Source organism: Hydra vulgaris, chromosome 12, assembly GCF_038396675.1.
Source record: "Hydra vulgaris chromosome 12, alternate assembly HydraT2T_AEP".
Taxonomy (NCBI): domain Eukaryota; kingdom Metazoa; phylum Cnidaria; class Hydrozoa; order Anthoathecata; family Hydridae; genus Hydra; species Hydra vulgaris.
In genome coordinates this window covers 8,132,112-8,152,500 of record NC_088931.1, presented here as the reverse complement: position 1 = coordinate 8,152,500, position 20,389 = coordinate 8,132,112, and the positions used below count along the sequence as shown (strand labels likewise).

Sequence of the window (20,389 nt, the reverse complement as noted above, 5' to 3'; positions counted from 1 at the left end):
AGTAAATAAAAAGAATAAAACATAGAGAAAAGATTTTTATTTGAAATATAAATAAATTAATATTTATAACCCAAATAATGCATCCAATGGTCCAAACCACATTTCAGAAGACCAGATAATATATCATTTTAAGTGTCATTCTTAAGCGTCAATAATGGCTTTGTATTGAAATGGGATCTCCTGTTTTTATGTTTACATAAATCTTTTTAAAATTAACTATAAATATTAAAATAAATGATTTTTAAAATTATTTATGACACAATGGAATACTATTCTACAGTTTTAAGGCAAATGCTGTATCAAGTTACTCCATATCTGCTAAAAGAAAACCATTGCTTTATTTTTTAATATCAACTTGTATTTTTAATGATTTTGTTCAATGAAGTAAAAAGCTTATGGATTATAGTTTACAAAATAATGTCACTTAATGATAGACACATTGAATAAGACACTTTAAAACTTATGAGCTTTAAAAAATAATAAATTACTTTGTCATCAAAAAAACGCAAATTTCGACCCCATGCAGAAAAATTATATCATTTGATGTCAAATGATATTATATTTCAAAACATAGCTCTAGTAGTAACTGTTTCACTATATGAAAGTGGTTGTCACAACTCTTATGATGCCTCCACAATTACAATGTTTCATGGTGCCCCACTCTTTCCAATATATATGTGTATATATATAAATGTATATATATATGTATATATATATGTATATATATATATGTATATATATATATGTATATATATATATGTATATATATATATGTATATATATATATGTATATATATATATATGTATATATATGTATGTATATATATATGTATATATATATGTATATATATATGTATATATATATGTATATATATATGTATATATATATGTATATATATATGTATATATATATGTATATATACATGTATATATACAGGGCCGTACCAAGGGCGGGGCTGGCCAGGCTGCGACCTGAGGAGCAATAATCAGTTTATGAAACAAATTTTCACGGCGTCGCTGCTGTTGATAAGAAAATTAATTAAAATTCTGCCTCTTGACACAAACTCCTAAATATTAAAGCTCATTTACTGAACAAAAGAGCTCCCTTTAACACTAACATACCTTTGATAACTTTTGAACATTATGAATCAAACCAAAAAATTATCTGGTGCTGAATTTAAGAAGAAAAAATAACAGCGCCAAGAAAGTGACAAGAAACTACAAAACTGTTTCAAAAAGTGGTTGGTAACGAACTCAGTGGAAAAACAAATTATTTCAGAGGGTATTTGTATTGAAGTTAATGACAATTCAACAGATCCTATAATTGACTTAAGTTCAGATCATCATTTGGAATTAATTGGAATTTCATCAGCCAAAGTCAAGAAGAATTTTGCACAACTGATTTCAGGTCCAGCTGAAATGGACAAGGATGAACTTCATTCAGAAATCTCAAAAATTCCAGTGGCTTCGGAAGAATAGTTTCAACACAGGGATCCAACAGCATGGCCTAAAATAACGGACAAAACAAGATGCTTTTTGATTAAGCATGGGCTAGAGCAAGACAGAAGAGAATTTTTCCCAATCACGCTGTGTGATTTTGACAACAGAATGCGACACTTCAGCTCAAAATGGTATGAAAAAATTCATCCCAATGGTGAAAAGTTTGTTCAGCAGTACAGCAACAAAAAAGATTATTTATTTTGTTTTTGATGTTTGTTATTTTCAACAACAAAAACCAACAATTTCTCAGAAATTTCCAAAGGGTTTTGTGACTGGAAAAAACTAAACCCAAGAATTCCTGAGCATGAAAACAGCAATGAACACCAAAGATGCTATTCTGATTGGAAAACTCTTGAAAAAAATCAAGGAAGGAAAGACCCTGGATTCTGATCTGCAGAGAGTTATCAGTGGAGAGACATCTTGAAAGTGATTGTTGATGCAATTTTGTTCTGTGCGAAGAACAATCTTGCCCTTCTGGGAAAAATAGAAGACATCGGTCAACAAAACAGTGGCATTTTTCTGAGCTTAATTGAGTTGATTAGCCATTATTATCCTTTAGTGGCTGAACACATTGCGTCCGTTAAAGCAAAAAAAACTACAACATTCTACTTATTCCTTGAATTCAAAATGAGCTGATTGAGTTACTTGGGCAGAAAGTCAGGAACAAAATTTTATCAAACATCAAAGAAGCTAAATACTACTCTGTTCTGTTTGACTGCACTCCAGATGCCTTTCACAAAGAGCAGATGACTTAGATCATCAGGTATGTCCACATCAGTGATGAAACCTGCACAATTAAGGAAAGCTTTGTGGACTTCATTGAATTTCACCAAAAAACCGGAAAAGGTCTAGCAACAACAGGTCTAGCAACAGAGATAACTGAAAAATTGGAGAAGGATGGTCTAAACATTTCCGATTGCCTGAGCCAAGGCTATGACAATGGAGCCAATATGTCTGGAAAATACTTCGGCGTCAAAGCTCACATCCATTCTCTTAATGAGTCAGCAAGATTTTTTCCATGCGCAGCTCACACTTTAAATCGTGTTGGTGTTCATGCTGCTGAGGTTTCCTCACTCATGATTACGTTTTTTGGAAAGGTTCAAGCCATCTTTTACTTTTTTTCAAGCTCCACCTCAAGATGGGAAAAACTGATGAAAATGTTGACCATCTCATTAAAGGGAAACAGTGACACAAGATGGTCTGCCAAAAAAAAAGCAATCACACCATTGCACAGACAAATCAAAGACGTTCTTCAAGTTTTGGAATCCATTATCCACAATCCCATGACAAATGCTGTCACAGTTAGAAGTGCAAAAGAACTTCTCATTCAAATTGATTTCAGTTTTTTGTGTTTGTTGGATTTCTGGTGTCAAATTCTTTCTCTAATTGACCGGGAAAACAAACTGCTTCAGTCAAAAACTTTTTTTTCAATTGACATTGCCGCAAAAAAAATGAAAGGATTGAAGGCTTCCATTCATTCTTTGAGATGTTGGGGTGGACAACATTATCAAAGATGCCACAGAAAAAACTAACCAGAGCAGAATTGATGGTGGCTTTCCAATCAAGAGGAAGCACAAAGTGAAGCGGATGACATTTTATGAAGCTGAAGATGACTCTCACCTTCTCACAGCAGAAATAGAATTCGGATCTCAGTGCAACCTTGTGTTTGACAGCATTATTACACAAATTGAGTGGCGGTTTGAGGCTATGTCCTCTGATTTTGACTTCCTCGGTGGGCATTCACTCTCTAAAAGTTCAGTGGATGAACTCAAGAAAAAAGCTGCAAATTTATCTCAAATTTACAAGGCAGATTTAGATTCTTCCGATTTCCAGTCAGAAATGGCAAGCTTTAAATATCAAGCTGGCGCAATGATGGACAACTTTGAAAAATCTAGCCCGATCGATATTTTGCAGCTCATTCATAAACATTCTTTGACCGATGCTTATCCCAACACTGCAATTGCTATTCGCATCTTCTTCACCATACCAGTCACAGTTGCTACGTGTGAGAGAAGTTTCAGTAAACTTAAGCTCATAAAAAACTATATGACAATGGGCCAAGAACGTTTGTCTAGTTTGGCTATAATTTCAATTGAAATGAAGTGGCAAACAACATTGATTTTGATGATGTCATTAGTGAATTTGCCTCAAGAAAAGCCAGAAAAGTGACATTGAACTAAAGTTTGTACAACCTTAATAACAAATTTTACTTAAAACTTGATGTGATAAATTGTGTGATCAATAAATCATTTTTTTCGTTTAATTTTCTTCTTTTTTGGGGGAGGGGGGGGCGCAATTTTCTTTTTTTGCCCGAAGCTCAAAATTGGCTCGGTACGGCCCTGTATATATATCCACACACACACACACATATATATATATATATATATATATATATATATATATATATATATATATATATATATACATATACATACATATATATACATATATATACATATATATACATATATATACATATATATACATATATATACATATATATACATATATATACATATATATACATATATATATATATATATATATATATATATATATATATATATATATATATATATATATGTATGTATGTATGTATGTATGTATATATGTATATATATATATATATATATATATATATATATATATATATATATATATATATATATATATATATATATATATATGTATGTATGTATGTATGTATATATGTATATATATATACAGTGAACGCTCTTTATAAGCAACTTCTCTAAAAGCATTTGTTTTAGTTCAACTGTTCTGTATAAGTAAAAATATTTTCCAGACGGTAAGTATTATTATGCTTCTTTTTTTCCCTCTAAGTAACTTTTCCCAATACGAAACTTTTTTATTGAAATTGGTTCAAATGAGTTGCTTATATAGAGTGTTCACTGTATGTATGTATGTATGTATGTATGTATGTATGTATGTATGTATGTATGTATGTATATATATATATATATATATATATATATATATATTTATATATGAAGACCTCAGTGGAAAAAACCGGCGTTGTCACATTTAAAAAGTATTGAGAAAGTATTTATTAATCATTAATAAAAGTCTTTATTTAAAGCAAATGAAACTAAGCAATTTAAAAAAATTTATATTATAATTATTTTATTTAAAATTTATTCAAAACAAAACATTTTGTAATTTTTTATACAAAAATTTTTTTCTCTTTGCTTTAAATAAAGACATTTATTAATGATCAACAAATACTTGCTCAATACTTTTTAAATGTGACAACGCCGGTTTTTCCACTGAGGTCTTCATATATATATATATATATATATATATATATATATATATATATATATATATATATATATATATATATATATATATATATATATATATATATATATATATATATATATATATGGCCTCAATTTAACAGTCGGACATCGGACATTGTCCGGCTAAAACCTTAGATTGTCCGATCAATTTAAAAAGTAATTAGACATTTTGACCGACGGGAATTAAATTCTACAAAATAAAGCTTGGACAGAAATGGCGTGCGATCAAACGCTATTGCTGACCACGCAAATGATTTTTTTTGTTTACAACTTGAAACTTTAAAACATTACTGTTTTGATGTTTGGATGTCATAAACTTTTCAAAAATGCGCTAAAAAAAGAAACGTTAAGCTAAACTTTATCTAGAAAAAAACTTGAAAAAACTAAAGAATAAGCAAAACAATTCTTGCGCAAAAAGAAAAAAAAAATCGGCTTTAAAACAAAAATAAAAAAAGTAGAGTTAAAATTACTTTTTCTTATGTTTTTGATTTAAAAAAAATTACTGTTAAACTTAACTTTTAAAACGTTTAATTAAAGTTACGCAAAACGCCCTTATAAATTACTTCTATTTATAGTTTAATAAATGACCAATTTTTTTTTTAAATAATTGAAAAGTGAAATTAAATTATTGTGAACAAAAAAATATCACATTTTTAAGTCGTATAAACATTTTTTTCAAAAAGTAACAAAAAAAAATTGTTTAAAAAAATGACGAAGATTTTTCAAAATCGTAATTCTTTGTAAAAATAATCTTTTAAAATATTTATTTAAAGACGTGGATCATAAAAAATACATACCCACTAAAAAATTAAATTAATTTAATTTGCACTTAATGCGTTTATTTTAAACGATCATTTTAAATATTTTTTGATTTTATAGAAAGCCTTCGCATAAAATAAAAACTTTAAAAAAGATCAATGAATAAAAGTTATTCGTAATATAACGAATTTTTTTATTGCATTTAAATTGTTAAAACATCAAAATAGCTGTTGTCAAATTGAAAATAAAAAAAATAAAAAGCGTTGTCTGTAACAGCGTGAAAATTTAAAAAAACATACAGTATTAAATACTCCTTTATTAAAAAACAAAAATCTGCGATGAAATATTGTTAATTATAATGAAAAATATAATTTTAATAAGTTGTAGTTTCTTTATTTTGTAAAATAAAATAAAGAAACTATAACTTCACTAGACTAACGTTAAAATAAACTGTATAACATGACAATGATTTCCATTGGATATACCGATCTTTTGCATTTAGTATGGCGGTTTTTTGCATTAAATTTCGTGGTTTTAAAATTTATATCAATTTTATAATGCATGTTATGAATCGCTTAAATGATTTGTAATAAAAAATATTCTACATATTCCAGTTAAATATAAATTTAGATGCGTAACAAATAGTATAATCCAAATAGCATTGAGTAATAATAATAATAATCATGGCCATACACGGCCTTCTATTCTGCTTAAACCGGAAAAAAATAAAAGGCCAGTTAAAAAAACGCATATTTTGTCGGATGGACAATCTTTCTCAAAATATTTTAATTATTGAGCTATATTTTCAAGTAAGTGAGCTATAATTTCAAGTGAGCTATATTTTCAAGTAAGTGAGCTATAATTTCAATTAAGTAAATCTGGCACAGGATAAAAAATTTTGCGTTGACTTAATTGAAGAATACTATACTTCACTAAACTTTCTAAAATTTTAGGCTTTTTTTTAGGTTTCTTTTCAGTAATAAATAGTAATCATGATTAATAATTATTTTTATTGAAAACAACACAACATTTATTAACCTTCATAATTATATATTACTTAAATGATTATAAAAAGACATGGGTTATATTTGTCAGTAGAATTTTTAAGATATTCAAGGACTGTACAAGAAATAAGAATATACAAATTCTCGAAAGTAAGCTTTAAAAGTATTTAAAAATTTTTTACACAAACTGTTTAAAAATGTGAAACAAAAGATTCTTATTTTTTTCTCTGTCTTTTTTTAAAGGCAACAATGTTATCTGCAACGATAGAATCACTGACTCTCTTTCTGATGTTATTAAAATAAATATTTGAAATAACAGTGTGTATAATTTTCTTTCCACAATTTTGGTGATTTGAACATAAAAATGGTTGGTAAGTTTCTCTACTGCCAAGAACTAACTTTGCTGCTTTACGGTGTTGCATTTGAGAGCGATAAATAACATCAAATACATGATCTAACATAGCAAAACTATCACAGACATATTCTAAAAGGGCTAGTGATGGAGTTGTTAGCCCACCTCTGGACAATTTATTTAAATAACTATAGTCATTCGACTCCTGTTGACAATGTTGACTACAAAGCAACTTGCAACACATTTTAAACTTCTTAATCAGTTTTTTGGCAATAAAACCAGCAATATAAGTAGCAACTTAACGCGAATCATCTGATAAAATCACACAGTCATAATCTCTTTCTTTGATCTGATCCATCAAGGATCTAGCATGTTGTGTATCTTGATCATCATTAATATCATTTTCAAATATTTTAATTCCTTCCTTTATTAAACTTTTTATTTGGATTATCTTCTCACTATAGATAACATCTTTCAAACTGACAAGAAACCTGCCACCACTCATTTGGTGGTATTGTCCAAATCTTCTTTCTAACGCATCACTTTGAAAACGAGCAGTCAATATAAATTTATAATTATCTTCCAATAGATCTTCTATTAAAGAAGCTTGACATAATAAAGTTCTTTGTAGCGCTGATGATGTTTGAGGAGATAATGTATATTTCTCAAAATTTGGGATTTTTGTGTTTTTCCATTTATTTAACCATTCAGCGAAAGCTCGAAAAAACTCAGGTTTTTTATCATTAATAATAGCAGCATTTCCAAGACAATTATTAGAAAACTGATTTTTTGAATTTGTAATTGTCCACCATTTATTAAAAAGAGTTAGGAAAGATGCAATATCTAAACGGTTGGGAAAATATGATTTTATTGCTGCTGCTGTAGTTTCAGTGACATTTTGCTTGTAGTTTCCAGGATGGACAACTTTGCTATTTATTTTTGGTGCTTTTTTCAAACTTGCATCCAATAGACTGTCCTTTTCTAATAAATCATAAAATATTTTCCACGATATTTCTCCTGGTTCAACGTCAATTTCATCTTTAAAAGCTGAAAAATTAAATTCTGGAAAAATATACCTTTTTTTATTTAATAAGTTGTTTCGAATGTTTTTAATCTGATGCACTGTGTCAAAGAAAAGGTAAATTTTTTGTGATTGTACATTAATAAACATATCATCTGGTTTTTTACCATGTGCATCAAGCAATTTTTTAAAAGAGGAAACATTTGAAGCATGATAGTCACAAACAATACCTCGAACATTAAAACTATATTTTATTAAAGATTAAATCAAGCTGAGAATTTCATTTTTCAACCGATCACTGTTTAATTTTATAATTGGAATTGCTTTGATGACACAAGTGGTATTTTCTTTTATACCAACTACCATGAAAGAAACAATGCTTCTATAACATTCATTTTCTTCACTAATCCCAATTACATCTCCACCAGAATATTCTGCACATTTTTGCAAATACATTTCATCAAAAATTATTATAAGATCATTTGATAAGCTCCCATTTTCATGTAACAATTTCAAAACTTTCATAGAATCAATTTCACCTGCTTTAAGTTTGCCTAACAGTGATATAGATGGAAGAGGGAATTCCTTCAGCAGTAAATGATAAGTTTGCAATGATGTGTAACGCAACATCAAGGCAAATTGAAGCATATTTGAAGAATAAATTTGATTTTTTTTTTATTTAACGACTTTTAAGTTCCTCAGGAATGGAAGACAACTTTTCTTTTTCAATGCTAAAATGTGAATCGAAGTTTTCCAGCATACTCCTTCTCTTTAACATACATTGATGGGTTACTCTGAGCCAAGGTGGCAAAGAAACTGGAAGGTTTTTGTAAAAAAGTGTGACATGAAGATTTTTGTCAATATGAATACATTTAGCAACTTCAGGTATGTGTAGTTCATTTTGAATAATTTTATGGAACTCGACACAATCATCGAATTTGGAAAATGAATATCCTGTTGGTGAATCAGCAACTGTAAGAGAATTAAGATCTTCAATAATATCATTTGATAAAAACTTCTGATATTCATCTTCTTGAAAAATTCTTTTATTTAGTGATTTTTTTGGTATAAACATAGCTGGAAGTGAAGCTGTTGCAATGCTGACCGGGTATATTGTAGGAACAGGCTTCAAATTATACAACAAACGAAATCATTTTTCTGATGCTTCTTTGTGTACTAAACTTTCATCAAAATTTTTAAGCAGATCACAGATGATTTAGTGACAGTCCAACAATTTCTATTTACAATTCTAACCCATAACTTTCTCAAGTCATCATCTTTTGGAAAACCAAAGACTGGTATTACTTCACCACAATTATAATTTGAGGTACAACCGACAACACAGCATTTATAAACCATTATTATTATTAATAATTAAAAAGTAGCCACAAATAACAATAAAAAGTTGTTGAAGTTTAGTAGAGATGTCAATTAATTTAAGGCGAAAATTTTTATTCTGTTCCAGATATACTTACTTAACATTTATAGCGCAATATTTAAAATATTTTGAGAAAGTTTGTCCATATAATGGAATATACGTTTTTTTAACTGGCCTTCTATTTTTTTTCGATTTAAGCAGAATAGAAGGCCGTGTATTTAAGTAGGCCATGTAATAATAGTAATAATAGTATAAACACAATGCGTAAGAAAAGATTCACAGTGTCTCACAAAGTTTGAAAGATCTAATAAACTGTTGTTTTTTTTCGATTAGAGCTATTTGTTTATTTCGTTTAGAGCTAATTGTTATTTCGATTAGAGCTATTTGTCCTCTTGTAGTACTCTTAATTTTCGAGAATGTCTCTTCACAAAGGTTTAGAAAAGGTAAGTATCGGGGTAAAAAACGAATATCATAGGGATAACTATCATAAAAATCTGATAATGAATGATGAAAGTTAACGTTGTCCATCACCATGGTAAACATTTTTTCCTCCTCCAAAATACTTTTAAGTGTATTTAAGAATCCTTTAAAGATATCTGCTGTCACCCCTACGCTAATTATTGCTTCACTGTGGACTATGTTTAAACATTTTAATGCTAATATCATGGCTATGTTACGGCCTCTTGATGACAATACTCTTTGATTTGCGGTCATTCCTCAGAGACTGTATCCTGTAGACTGTATTCTTATCATATAGAGATTGAACAGACTTTCATCAAAATAAATGATATTTTTGTAACGTTGATGCAATTTCAAGTTTAAATACTATGAAATATATGTTACCTTTCTTCATTTACCTCTGCAGTATTGTGTTTTTCACTAATGGGTCTTTAAATTTTATATGTATGATTCAACTTTTTTAACGATTGCCATAATATAGAGACGTTAACATCAATTCCCAATTCTACCTTTATCTCCTGTAGATTATAGTTTCTGTTATCTCCATTTATCTAATGTAGTTTATTTCTTATTTCCTCAATACAACCTGACTGTCGAAAATCACCTCTAATACCAGGATTGATATTAACTGTTGATATATATCGATAGACTAGGCGTCGTATTTAAGTCTCACTTCAATGCACGAGTTTCAATACTTCTTTTACACTTTTCCCTTCTTTAATTACAAGATTAATGATCAAATTTCTTACTTCAACATTAATTTCTGAGTATTGTCTTTGTGTGTTATTAATTTTAGAGTTTTGAAAAATTAAAGAAAAAACGAGTTTATATACAAATATAAGGAAGTTAAATTAAATGAAGAAATAAAAGCACAAGTATTTATCATGATAAAGAAAAACCGCCAGATTAAATGAAAAAAACCACCAGATTCGTGCAAAAAACCACCAGATTAAATGCAAAAACCAGTAACTCGGTTCTGTAAAACCGTAAAATTTATATTTTAAAAATTTGAACGGACATTGTCCGCCCCAAATATGTTTAGATCGGACATTTTAGAAAAAATCTGGAAAGAAATATATATATATATATATATATATATATATATATATATATATATATATATATATATATATATATATATATATATATATATATATATATATATATTCGTGCCGGTTAAGTCAACACATAGGATAAAAAATTGCACAAGAAAGTTGTCTTATAATTAAAGGCGACAAAACTGCGCCACCTTTAGTTTTTATTTTAAATCATTGACTTGCCCGCGCTTTGCACATTTTATAGCAAACATGACACCTAATTGCCATGTTTTTAATCTATGAACGATAGTTTTATTATATATTATTAGAGGAAAATAAGCACTAAGTTTAGATCCGTATTTCAATAAAATGAAAAAAATAGCAATTAAGGCGACGTTTGTGTATATTTGTGTGTATATTGCAAGTTAAAGGCTGCAATTTTACTAAGTTTTAGGATTTTAGAGATCAAACATGTATAAATTCATGATATAAGATATTACACATGTTATTTTTATATTATTTATCTTAAATATGTATTTAAAAATTAAAAAAAAAAATTGTATGTCGCCTTAAATTATATTTTTAAACAATGTCGAATTAGCGCTTATACTAGCAGTATATCCTGCGGTGACATTGATGACGGAAGTTGTATTTTTACTAAGACACATACACTGCAAGGGACATTCTGAAGATTGCCGGCAGTCACACGTTGGAACAATTATGTTGGAAACATTAGATAATATTTTTTTGTTGTGTGAATTATTGATGACTATAGGAAGACTATAGTGAAACTTATGTGTTTTTTGAAAATGCTTTTTAATTAGATTTAGAAAATTTTTTGCGTTGTTGGTTTTTACATTTTGCGAAAACGGAGGATTAAACCAATTAATGTTTCTTGATCTTGATTTTAATTTTGATGAGGCAAGGTTTTTTTTGGAAAGTAATTTTGAAAGTACAAAAATGAAAAAATACAATAGTATATAGAGTAAAACCGCGTCAAAACGCACACTTATCAATAAAAATTAAATAACTTTTTTATTTTTCATTTTTGTTTTTTATTTTTTTTATTAGATAGGTTAAAAAAAACTACATAAGATAATATAAATATATGTTAAAAAAATTATTGAAAATATTAAATGTAAAGAAAAAAAATTTGTGCGATTTTAGGCGACATTCTGATAAAACCACACACAAGTGAAAACATTTAATTTTTTAAATTTTAACTTTTTTAAATTTTACATTTTTTTATTACAAATTATTTTTACTAACACAACTTATATTTAAGAAACTATATTAAAGTTTTTACATTTTTTGCAACAAAAAAACTTAGTTCCAACTACATATTTCTGTGGTAAATATGTTTCTTTGCACAACCGTTCCCGACACATCGAATTCTCGCATTGCAACATTTCTGTGTGTAACAGTATTCTATACTTTTTACATTTTGCAACTTTTAAACGTTTGGCTGCTGGTACTTTGTTCTTCATTATTGTTTTGCTGAGGTTGCTCAGCATTGTTATGCTCAGGCATTTGAGTACTTGACATAGAGTCTACACTTTGCGTTAAGTTTAGCAACTTTCACGGCTTCCTTTGTTGCTTTTTCTTTATCTTTTTGTATCAGAAACTCGATCACATTTTTTTCGGTAATACTAATATTTTTCCGCCAAGTTTTGAAGTGTTGCACTGCTTCGATTTCTTAACATACGATTGATTTCTGGCCTTAAAAACTGCTTCAATTCTATCTCGGTACTGTTTATGCAACGCTCAACACATGCTTGATACTTATCAAAACTTGAAGCTGGTGTAGTTGAGAAAGATGGTAATCGGTGTGTAGCTGGAGTAGGTGCTGTGGTGGCTGTTCAAGATGACGAAGCTGTGTCTGAGCAAGATGGTGTAGGTGCTGCGGAGGCTGCTAAAGTTGAGGGAGGTGAAATGAACGTTTTTGTGATAGCTAATGCTTTATGATTTATGTTGTTTTTATTAAATGAAAATAAGCCAGTGTACTGGAAACTAGCGATTGCGTGCAAGCGTGTAAAGCATTTACCACTCTCGTACAACACTTTAAGCAACGGTGGAAAATTTTGTTTATCTAAATTCTTACATTTTGAGTCTTTGTAATACTTGGTAAGAATTTCTTTCCATGCTTGTTTGACATGACAATATAGACCTCTGTCTAATGGTTGTAGAATATGTGAAGAATGCTCTGGTAGACAAATCAAGATTATATTGTGTTTTTTGCACAGGAATACCGTTTCCAAAGTTATGTGAGTTGTATGCCCATCTAATACTAAAATATGAATACCACCAATTTGCTCAGTTTTGGGTATAAAATATTTCTTTCAGCCATTCAATAAACGTTTCGTGCTCCATCCAACCTGATTTTGAAATTGAATATTTGATGCCACCTTTTGCCGAGTCAGGATGAAACTTTCTTTTGGCTTTGTATCACAAATGGTGGTGCAAAATGCCCATCAGCGTTGCAGCAGTTATATAATGAATTTTTTCATTGTTGCCAGTAAGTTTAAATGCACGTCTTGTTCCTTTTTGACATTTGACTATTTTTCTTTGCCTTGATTACCCAAAAAATCTGTTTCATCACAATTCCAAATATGTGACCTAGAAGGTATACCAGTCTGTTGTCATTGCTTGGCGACGCATTCAAAATAACAATCAATTAATTTTGGCGTACAAGAAGCGGCTCTTTTAAATGCCAAGTTATCAACTTTCTTGTTGAAATTTTTTTTGACCATCTCTTCATAAAGGCATACAACCGGTCTTTACCAGGCTTTCCATTTTTGAATAAGTGCAATTGATCTTCGCGTTTAAGGTAGCCACATACAAATTCTAGGATTTCGTTTCGGGTTTAACCATAACCCCAGTCACCAAGTAATTGGATCGCATGCACCATCAATCTTTCTGTTTCATTTGAGAGTACCGTTGTTGTACCTGAGCCATGGAAGCCTTTGGTGTTGTTATTTTTGTGATCTTTGAACGTTGAGACTGGAACGCCATGTTTGAATGCAGCTTTTCTCAGTGGTGTTTTATTTTCTTTCATATCAGTTAATGCGGCTAGTATATCGTCTTCCTTGTATGCTTTTGTTTTTTTAGTTGGCTTGTTTAAGTCAGAGAGTTAAATTGAATTATGTGAGTAATGATTGTATTGGAAATAATATAATAATTGGTTTTTAATGAGTAAGAGATGATTATATTAAAAGTAACATTATAGATCATTTTTAATTAAATCAGAATTAACACTAAGTTAATTTGATGAAGATAGGCGCTTAGTCAATTGCGAAAAACTAAGTAATTAATCAAGTGTGTGGTTTTATCAAAGAAAAAAGCTTTTTTTTACTTTTTAAATTTTTTAACTTTTTGTTCTAGCTAAAAAATTATTCAGATTTAAAATTAAATTTCTGACAAGATAGTGCTAAAATTATTATTATATCAGTTACGGTTCAAGCGCTATTTTGTTCGCAACGATAAAAAATATATATAAATTTTTGACTCCCCGTTAAATTTGTATAAGGAAAGAAAAATGGACTTGAATTGGCATACAATTTTATTAATTCGAATAGGGGAGATAATTCTGCATAGAGGAGAAGAGTTCTGTATTTAAATCTATTTTTACTTTTTTCATAGCCATATCCATTTAGTATTTATTTGATAATTTCAATCAGTGTGCGGAATGATATGGTGCGCGGTTTGACCCGGTTTTACTCTACGAATTATACAATAGCTAAAATAAATATATACATTACACATATACGAATTATACAATATATATACGAAATTTAATATTATAGTTATACTATATATAATTTATATAAATATATAACTTAGTACAATATTTTTTAGTATAATTTATAGTTATACAATAATATATACAAATTATTTAACACATACAATAAAATATACAAATGAGATGGATCATCAGAAAAAATGACACTTTTTGCGGATAAATCACATAATATTTATGAGTTTGAACAATATTCTTACAATAAACTTTTCAATAAAAATGTAACCAGAACTTACTAAAAATCTGATAATTCGCAATATAATAATATTAATAATGCAACTAAAGTAATTGCTAAAGACTTAGGTATTAACAAGGAAATTGAGTGTCTCGCAATGAATATAATAAATCACTCAATAAAATCATTACTGTTTACTACCCCATCCCATTTTGACCCTCATGAACAAATTTTAATACGCGGAGTGTCATAAAATATTCCCAAAGTATTGTTTACTTTATGAAATTTTTTTATTTTAAATGACTATTTATACTCGCGCCATTCTTTTAAATTTTTACATTTTTTAAGTTTTTAAGGGCTTTATCAAACAATCGGCGCGAGTAGAAATTTTCAAATCATTAACTATATAAAAGCATCATTACAAATAATGGAAGGTTTTTTATCTATACCGATGGTGCGCATTTTTATTACTATTATTTTTGTTACCTGGTAGTATTTTAAAAACGCACAAGTTCGTTATGAAATTAAAAAAACATGGGTTTTAAACATAGCGTTGAGGCCCAATACATAGCAATAGAAATTTATTAGATGCTTTTGATCTCATACAGTTCACTCACTTCAAGCACTGGCTATTTAAAAGGGGTTTGTACAAGATTAGCTAAGTTTCCTGCCCGACCATTATTCTTGATAACCTCTTGCCATCATGTCGGATAGCTTTATAGTAGTAGTAGCCGTAAACAAATCTGTTAAGCCAGCGAATAAACTATTTGTATCAAAAAACCATAAAAGGTTAAAAAATAGTAGGTAAAGGTAAGTTTAAAACTGCTTCACTATAAAATGCCTTGATGCAAAAACAAAATGTATAAATTTCTAGTTTTAAAATTATTTACATTCATTTATATTTGTAAAAAATATAGGCAAATGCAGCAAAAAATCAGACCACTGGGTAAAAATTAACAAATATGGAGCTTTTTCACACGTCTTGAATTTCATGAAATTCAAGTTACATTACTCTAACATCAGGCAGGTTTTTATTCTGAGTAATAAAATACTTAAAGGGGTCAATAGATTAGCTGACTACATTTCTCTCTCCAGGGTATCACGGTTTTTGACCTGCGACTTTTCTGGTACTGCAATTTTTAAAGCAAAACCTAATTTCATAAGTTTTTATATTTTAGTCTAATTTTTTAAGATTAATTTATGTCATAAAGTAACATACTGTTTAAAAACAATGGCTTGCAAAATGGTTTAAAATGAGATGTAAAATTCAAAGAAAATAATTCTTAACCAATTTTTTTTTGCAATCACAGACTGTTATTTAAATCAGTAGAAATATAATAATAATGAAATGCATAGAAATGGCACTTTGATTTTATCTTGTCAAAATTAAATGTAAAAAGTTTTTAGCAGTGTCAAATTAAATCTTATTTTATCTACATAGCATTATTTTTAATTTAAACCTGTAAGATCAACAAGGCTATTGGCAGATGTATAACGAGCCTGCTGCAGAGGTGAAATTCAAATAATGGTAAAACCAAAGAGGTGTTTGGTTCTGGCGTTAGCATCTTTTGACCGAGATGAAAATATAAAAATGGTAAAAAGTTCTGTATTTCAAAAACAAACGAAGGTCCAAAAAGATGTATAAAACGGAGAGAATCATTTTATTGATAAAGACCAGCCACTAGGTCTTGAGTTGTATATTTGACCAGACTACTGGTTAACTTTTGATATTCGAAGTCATAGTTTGAAACAATGTCTACGGATGATACTCCCTCAGGCTTTTTGGATACAATAAATTCTAAAACTTTTAAAATCTTTCAAAGTTGCTAACAACGTCGGAACTCACAGCAAAATCGTAAATCTATTTATCATAGTTTAAGAAATTTACTTTTCAAAACAAGAAATACATATCTTTTTTTAATAAATAAATTGCAGGGAAAGATATTTATTTTTAAAACAAGAAACGTATTTCTTGTTTTAAGACAAATATTTGGTAAAAAAAAAAATCAACTTTGCTGTGCTTACAATCAAATTTTCAAGATAATGTAGAGTGTGTGATGAGCTAAGAGAGGCTTCAGACTGGATTCAAGGAGCAAGCTACCGTGGCTGCTTTCTCGCTTTTTCGTTATTGAATAGTTCTAATAATTTGAATTTTGATCCGATACCGAACTGCAAGCTCTTAACCTTAAAAGAACAATTTTACATATTTTCTTGAGATATTTGTCTTAAGCTGAAAATTTATATGTATGTAAATATTTTTTGTACATTTGAAGCGTTTAAACGCTAAATTCTGAAGCAAATTTGCTTTCAGAAACAAGAGATCTGTGGCAGTAACATATCCAGCATTTTTTGATGTTTGAGATAGCTAACATGGAGCAAAATCCAAACATTTGTATGTTTATACTTATGTCAAATAACTATACTTTTTTAAAGGTTGCAATATTCGGAGGCTGGGAATAACATAGCCCTTAAATATTATCTTCCTTGCCCCAAACGTGAAAGCAGCAAGTTCATGAAATAATTTTTTTGCTATTTTCAACTAAATTTCTAAATTTACATAGATCGTTAAATTTTAAGTATTGTTTTACAATCTCTAAGCGTTCAAAAATTATTACCATATAAAACTTGTAACCCTCTTAATTTGGAGGGGGGAGGGGGTTAACATTATGTGCTCATAATTTATGAACGCTGTAAGATAATGCTATGAAACTTAAAATTTATCGATGAATATAAACTTAGTTAAGAATGGCAAAAAAATTATTTTACCAACAACATTTTTGTTGCTCTCGCATATTAAACACCAAAAAATGCTGGATCCTTCACTAATCTGTTGTTTGGATATCTGCTCTAGGCTTTTTTTTTTACATGAAGCAAGCGTAAACTTCCAAGTCAAATGCTCTTCTGCGATGCTCTTTGATGCTATCATTAGGTTTTCTTGGAGCACCAAAAATAACCACAGAAAAAATGTGCATATATATTTTTAAATCACATTGATACGTTTTGGTGCAGTTTTGTTTACACAAAAGATCAAAAGTCCTTTACACAATCTTTTCAGGAAACTATTTTGGATTTGGATTTGTTTGATCTAAGGCTTGAGTAGTAGTATTTTTAAAAAAAAAAACAATATTTGATACCAAAATGAGGTAAAAATCATTAAGTTTGTCGTATGACTGAAAAAGCTCTAAGATCGGCAAAAAATCACTTTACAACAGCCAATGTAATAATTTATCTATCGTAACAGTGAAAGATTGGTACAACATATTGTATAAATTAATAAGAACAGTGTTTTTTTTTTTTGGTATAGGAACGCATTAAGATAATATTGTTGAACAAATTAACTGGATTTGACTTCAGAATCTATTCGTGCCAATAATTGGAAATTGCTCTAAGTTTAGTCAAAAATCATAAAAGGCGTAACTTCGTACAATCTGCGTGAATACTTCAATCAAGAAAAAATATAAAAACTTTTCACATAAATATGACCTCTACGCCCCTTATTAGCCACTCCGTATGAAAATTGGTTGTCGAAAAAAAGTTATGTGATTGGCTACTGTTTACTGAACGCAATAGTATATGGGCCGAAAATATGGATATCCTAATTTTGACGTCAATATGGAAAGTATTGATGTGGCTGAAGCATGTGAGTTGACTGGCATCTTTATTCTTCATACTATAAGTCAAGACTATGGGTTGCAAACCATTGGATTATATTGAGATGACGGCTTTTGCTGATTTTTTGGGATCAATAGACCACAATCCGAGAGAATCAAGAAAAACATTGTTCATTTTTTTTTGAAGAAAATTAATCTAAAACTTACAATCAAAACCAAAATTTTCTAAATCTAATTGAAAAATATTTTCCAAAAATACTATCAAATGTTATCTAATGTTTCCAACATAATTTTTCCAACGTGTAACTGCCAGCAACCTTCATAATGTCCTTTGCAAGGCATGTGTCTTAGTAAAAATATAATTTCCTTCTGCAATGTAAAAATATCAACGCAGGATAGTGGTTTCAATTATTGGTTTAACGGAGCATATCTTTAAAGATTGCTGATACAAACAGTAAAAATCCTTTTAATACAAAAGTAAAATACTACAGAACCTTCTAAATATATCTGGGAAGTTAAAAAAAAAAGGAAATCCTGTTCTAAATTGGAAGATTATTGATAGGGCGGAACCTTTTAAACCTTGAGGAAAGTTGTGTAACTTTTATTTAACCAAAAAATACCACACCATTTCGTTATCTTTGAAACTATTAAATAAACGAAATGAACGAATATCAAAATGTCGCCACGAAAACAAATTTGTTATCAGCAACTTTAACGTCATCTCAGCTAACACTATATTGTTTTTTTGGATATTTTTTTTTGCTGTTATGGTTGTTTGTAATGTCTGATGATCGCATAAAGCGTGAAACTCTGAGTTATGATTTCAAATTTTATTGTATTTATTTTAACATTATTATAATATTTTATATATATATATATATATATATATATATATATATATATATATATATATATATATATATATATATATATATATATATATATATATATATATATATATACACACACACAGTGGCGGCAGAAAGTCATGCACCCAGCAACTTTTACAACAAAATTTTGATTTTAAAATAGGTTTTAAAAGTAAAAACAACCAGATTTCAAGTTCTTTAATGTCAAGGTTGTTTACTTTGTGTAGGAACTTTAAATTTTTTTGTGACTTTTAATTTTTAGTAACTTTGTGGTAATTTGGATGTTAATTTATGCGATCAGCTTATGTCCCTTTAAATTTTGTTTACAATTTATATATTTGATAATACTTTATTTATTTGTATTTCGGGCTTGTAACTTACCAGTCCATGTTATTTTCTATTTGTTTTTCGGTTTTTAGTGGATATTAATTGTAATTTTTACATTGGTTGCATTGTTTATTGTTTTTTTTTTTGGGAAAATGGAGGTTAATATGATGGGCCATATTGTGCAATTAAGACTTGGCCTTGGGGGTCACAAATTTTACTTGCTTAGCATTTATTTGGTATTGTTTTTCATTCTAAATATTGTTTAATGATGTATTTCATATTACTTGGTATTATAAAACAATTTTTTTATTTTATATTTATTTTTATAAAAATATTATTATGAGGTGGTTGTGCAGGTCAGGAATGGGTCGACTTTTAATGCAGTGGCTTAGAAAATGGGAATAAGTAAGTCAACAGTAACTAGGCTGATGAGGGAATACAGGAAGACAGGATTGGTGGCTGATAGGTCCCGCAGTGGTTGTCCAAAGAAGACATCGACTAGAGATGATCGTCTTCTTGTCCGAATGAGCTTAGCGGATAGGCGGTAACTGCCCCTGATTTAGCTGCCAGGCTATATAGACTATATAGAATCAGGCTGGCTGTTAGGACTGTTAGAGCCAGGCTGCAGAAAGCTGGTTTAAACACTTGTGTAGCTACGAAGAAGCCACTGTTAACTTGTGATCACCGCCGGAGGCGGAGAGCATTTGCACTGATACATCGTGGCCGGACCATCGATCAATGGAAACAGGTTCTCTGGAGTGATGAGAGCAGTTTTCAA

At 29.2% G+C, this 20,389-nt stretch overlaps 1 protein-coding gene across 2 annotated transcripts in view; it reads left to right on the top strand.

Moving 5' to 3' along the window:
* The window catches only part of LOC136087837 (proline-rich transmembrane protein 1-like), a 37,558-nt gene that overhangs the window by 15,288 nt on the left and 1,881 nt on the right, over positions 1-20,389 (top strand). The window contains exon 3 of one of the 2 annotated variants that reach the window (XM_065811424.1): positions 11,435-11,672. The exons of the other annotated variant lie outside the window; for it this stretch is intronic. Coding sequence (XP_065667496.1) covers positions 11,435-11,446 — 12 coding nt within the window. The 3' untranslated portion in view covers positions 11,447-11,672. Of the gene's footprint in view, positions 1-11,434; positions 11,673-20,389 lie in introns of those variants that run through there. 2 annotated transcript variants of the gene reach the window in all.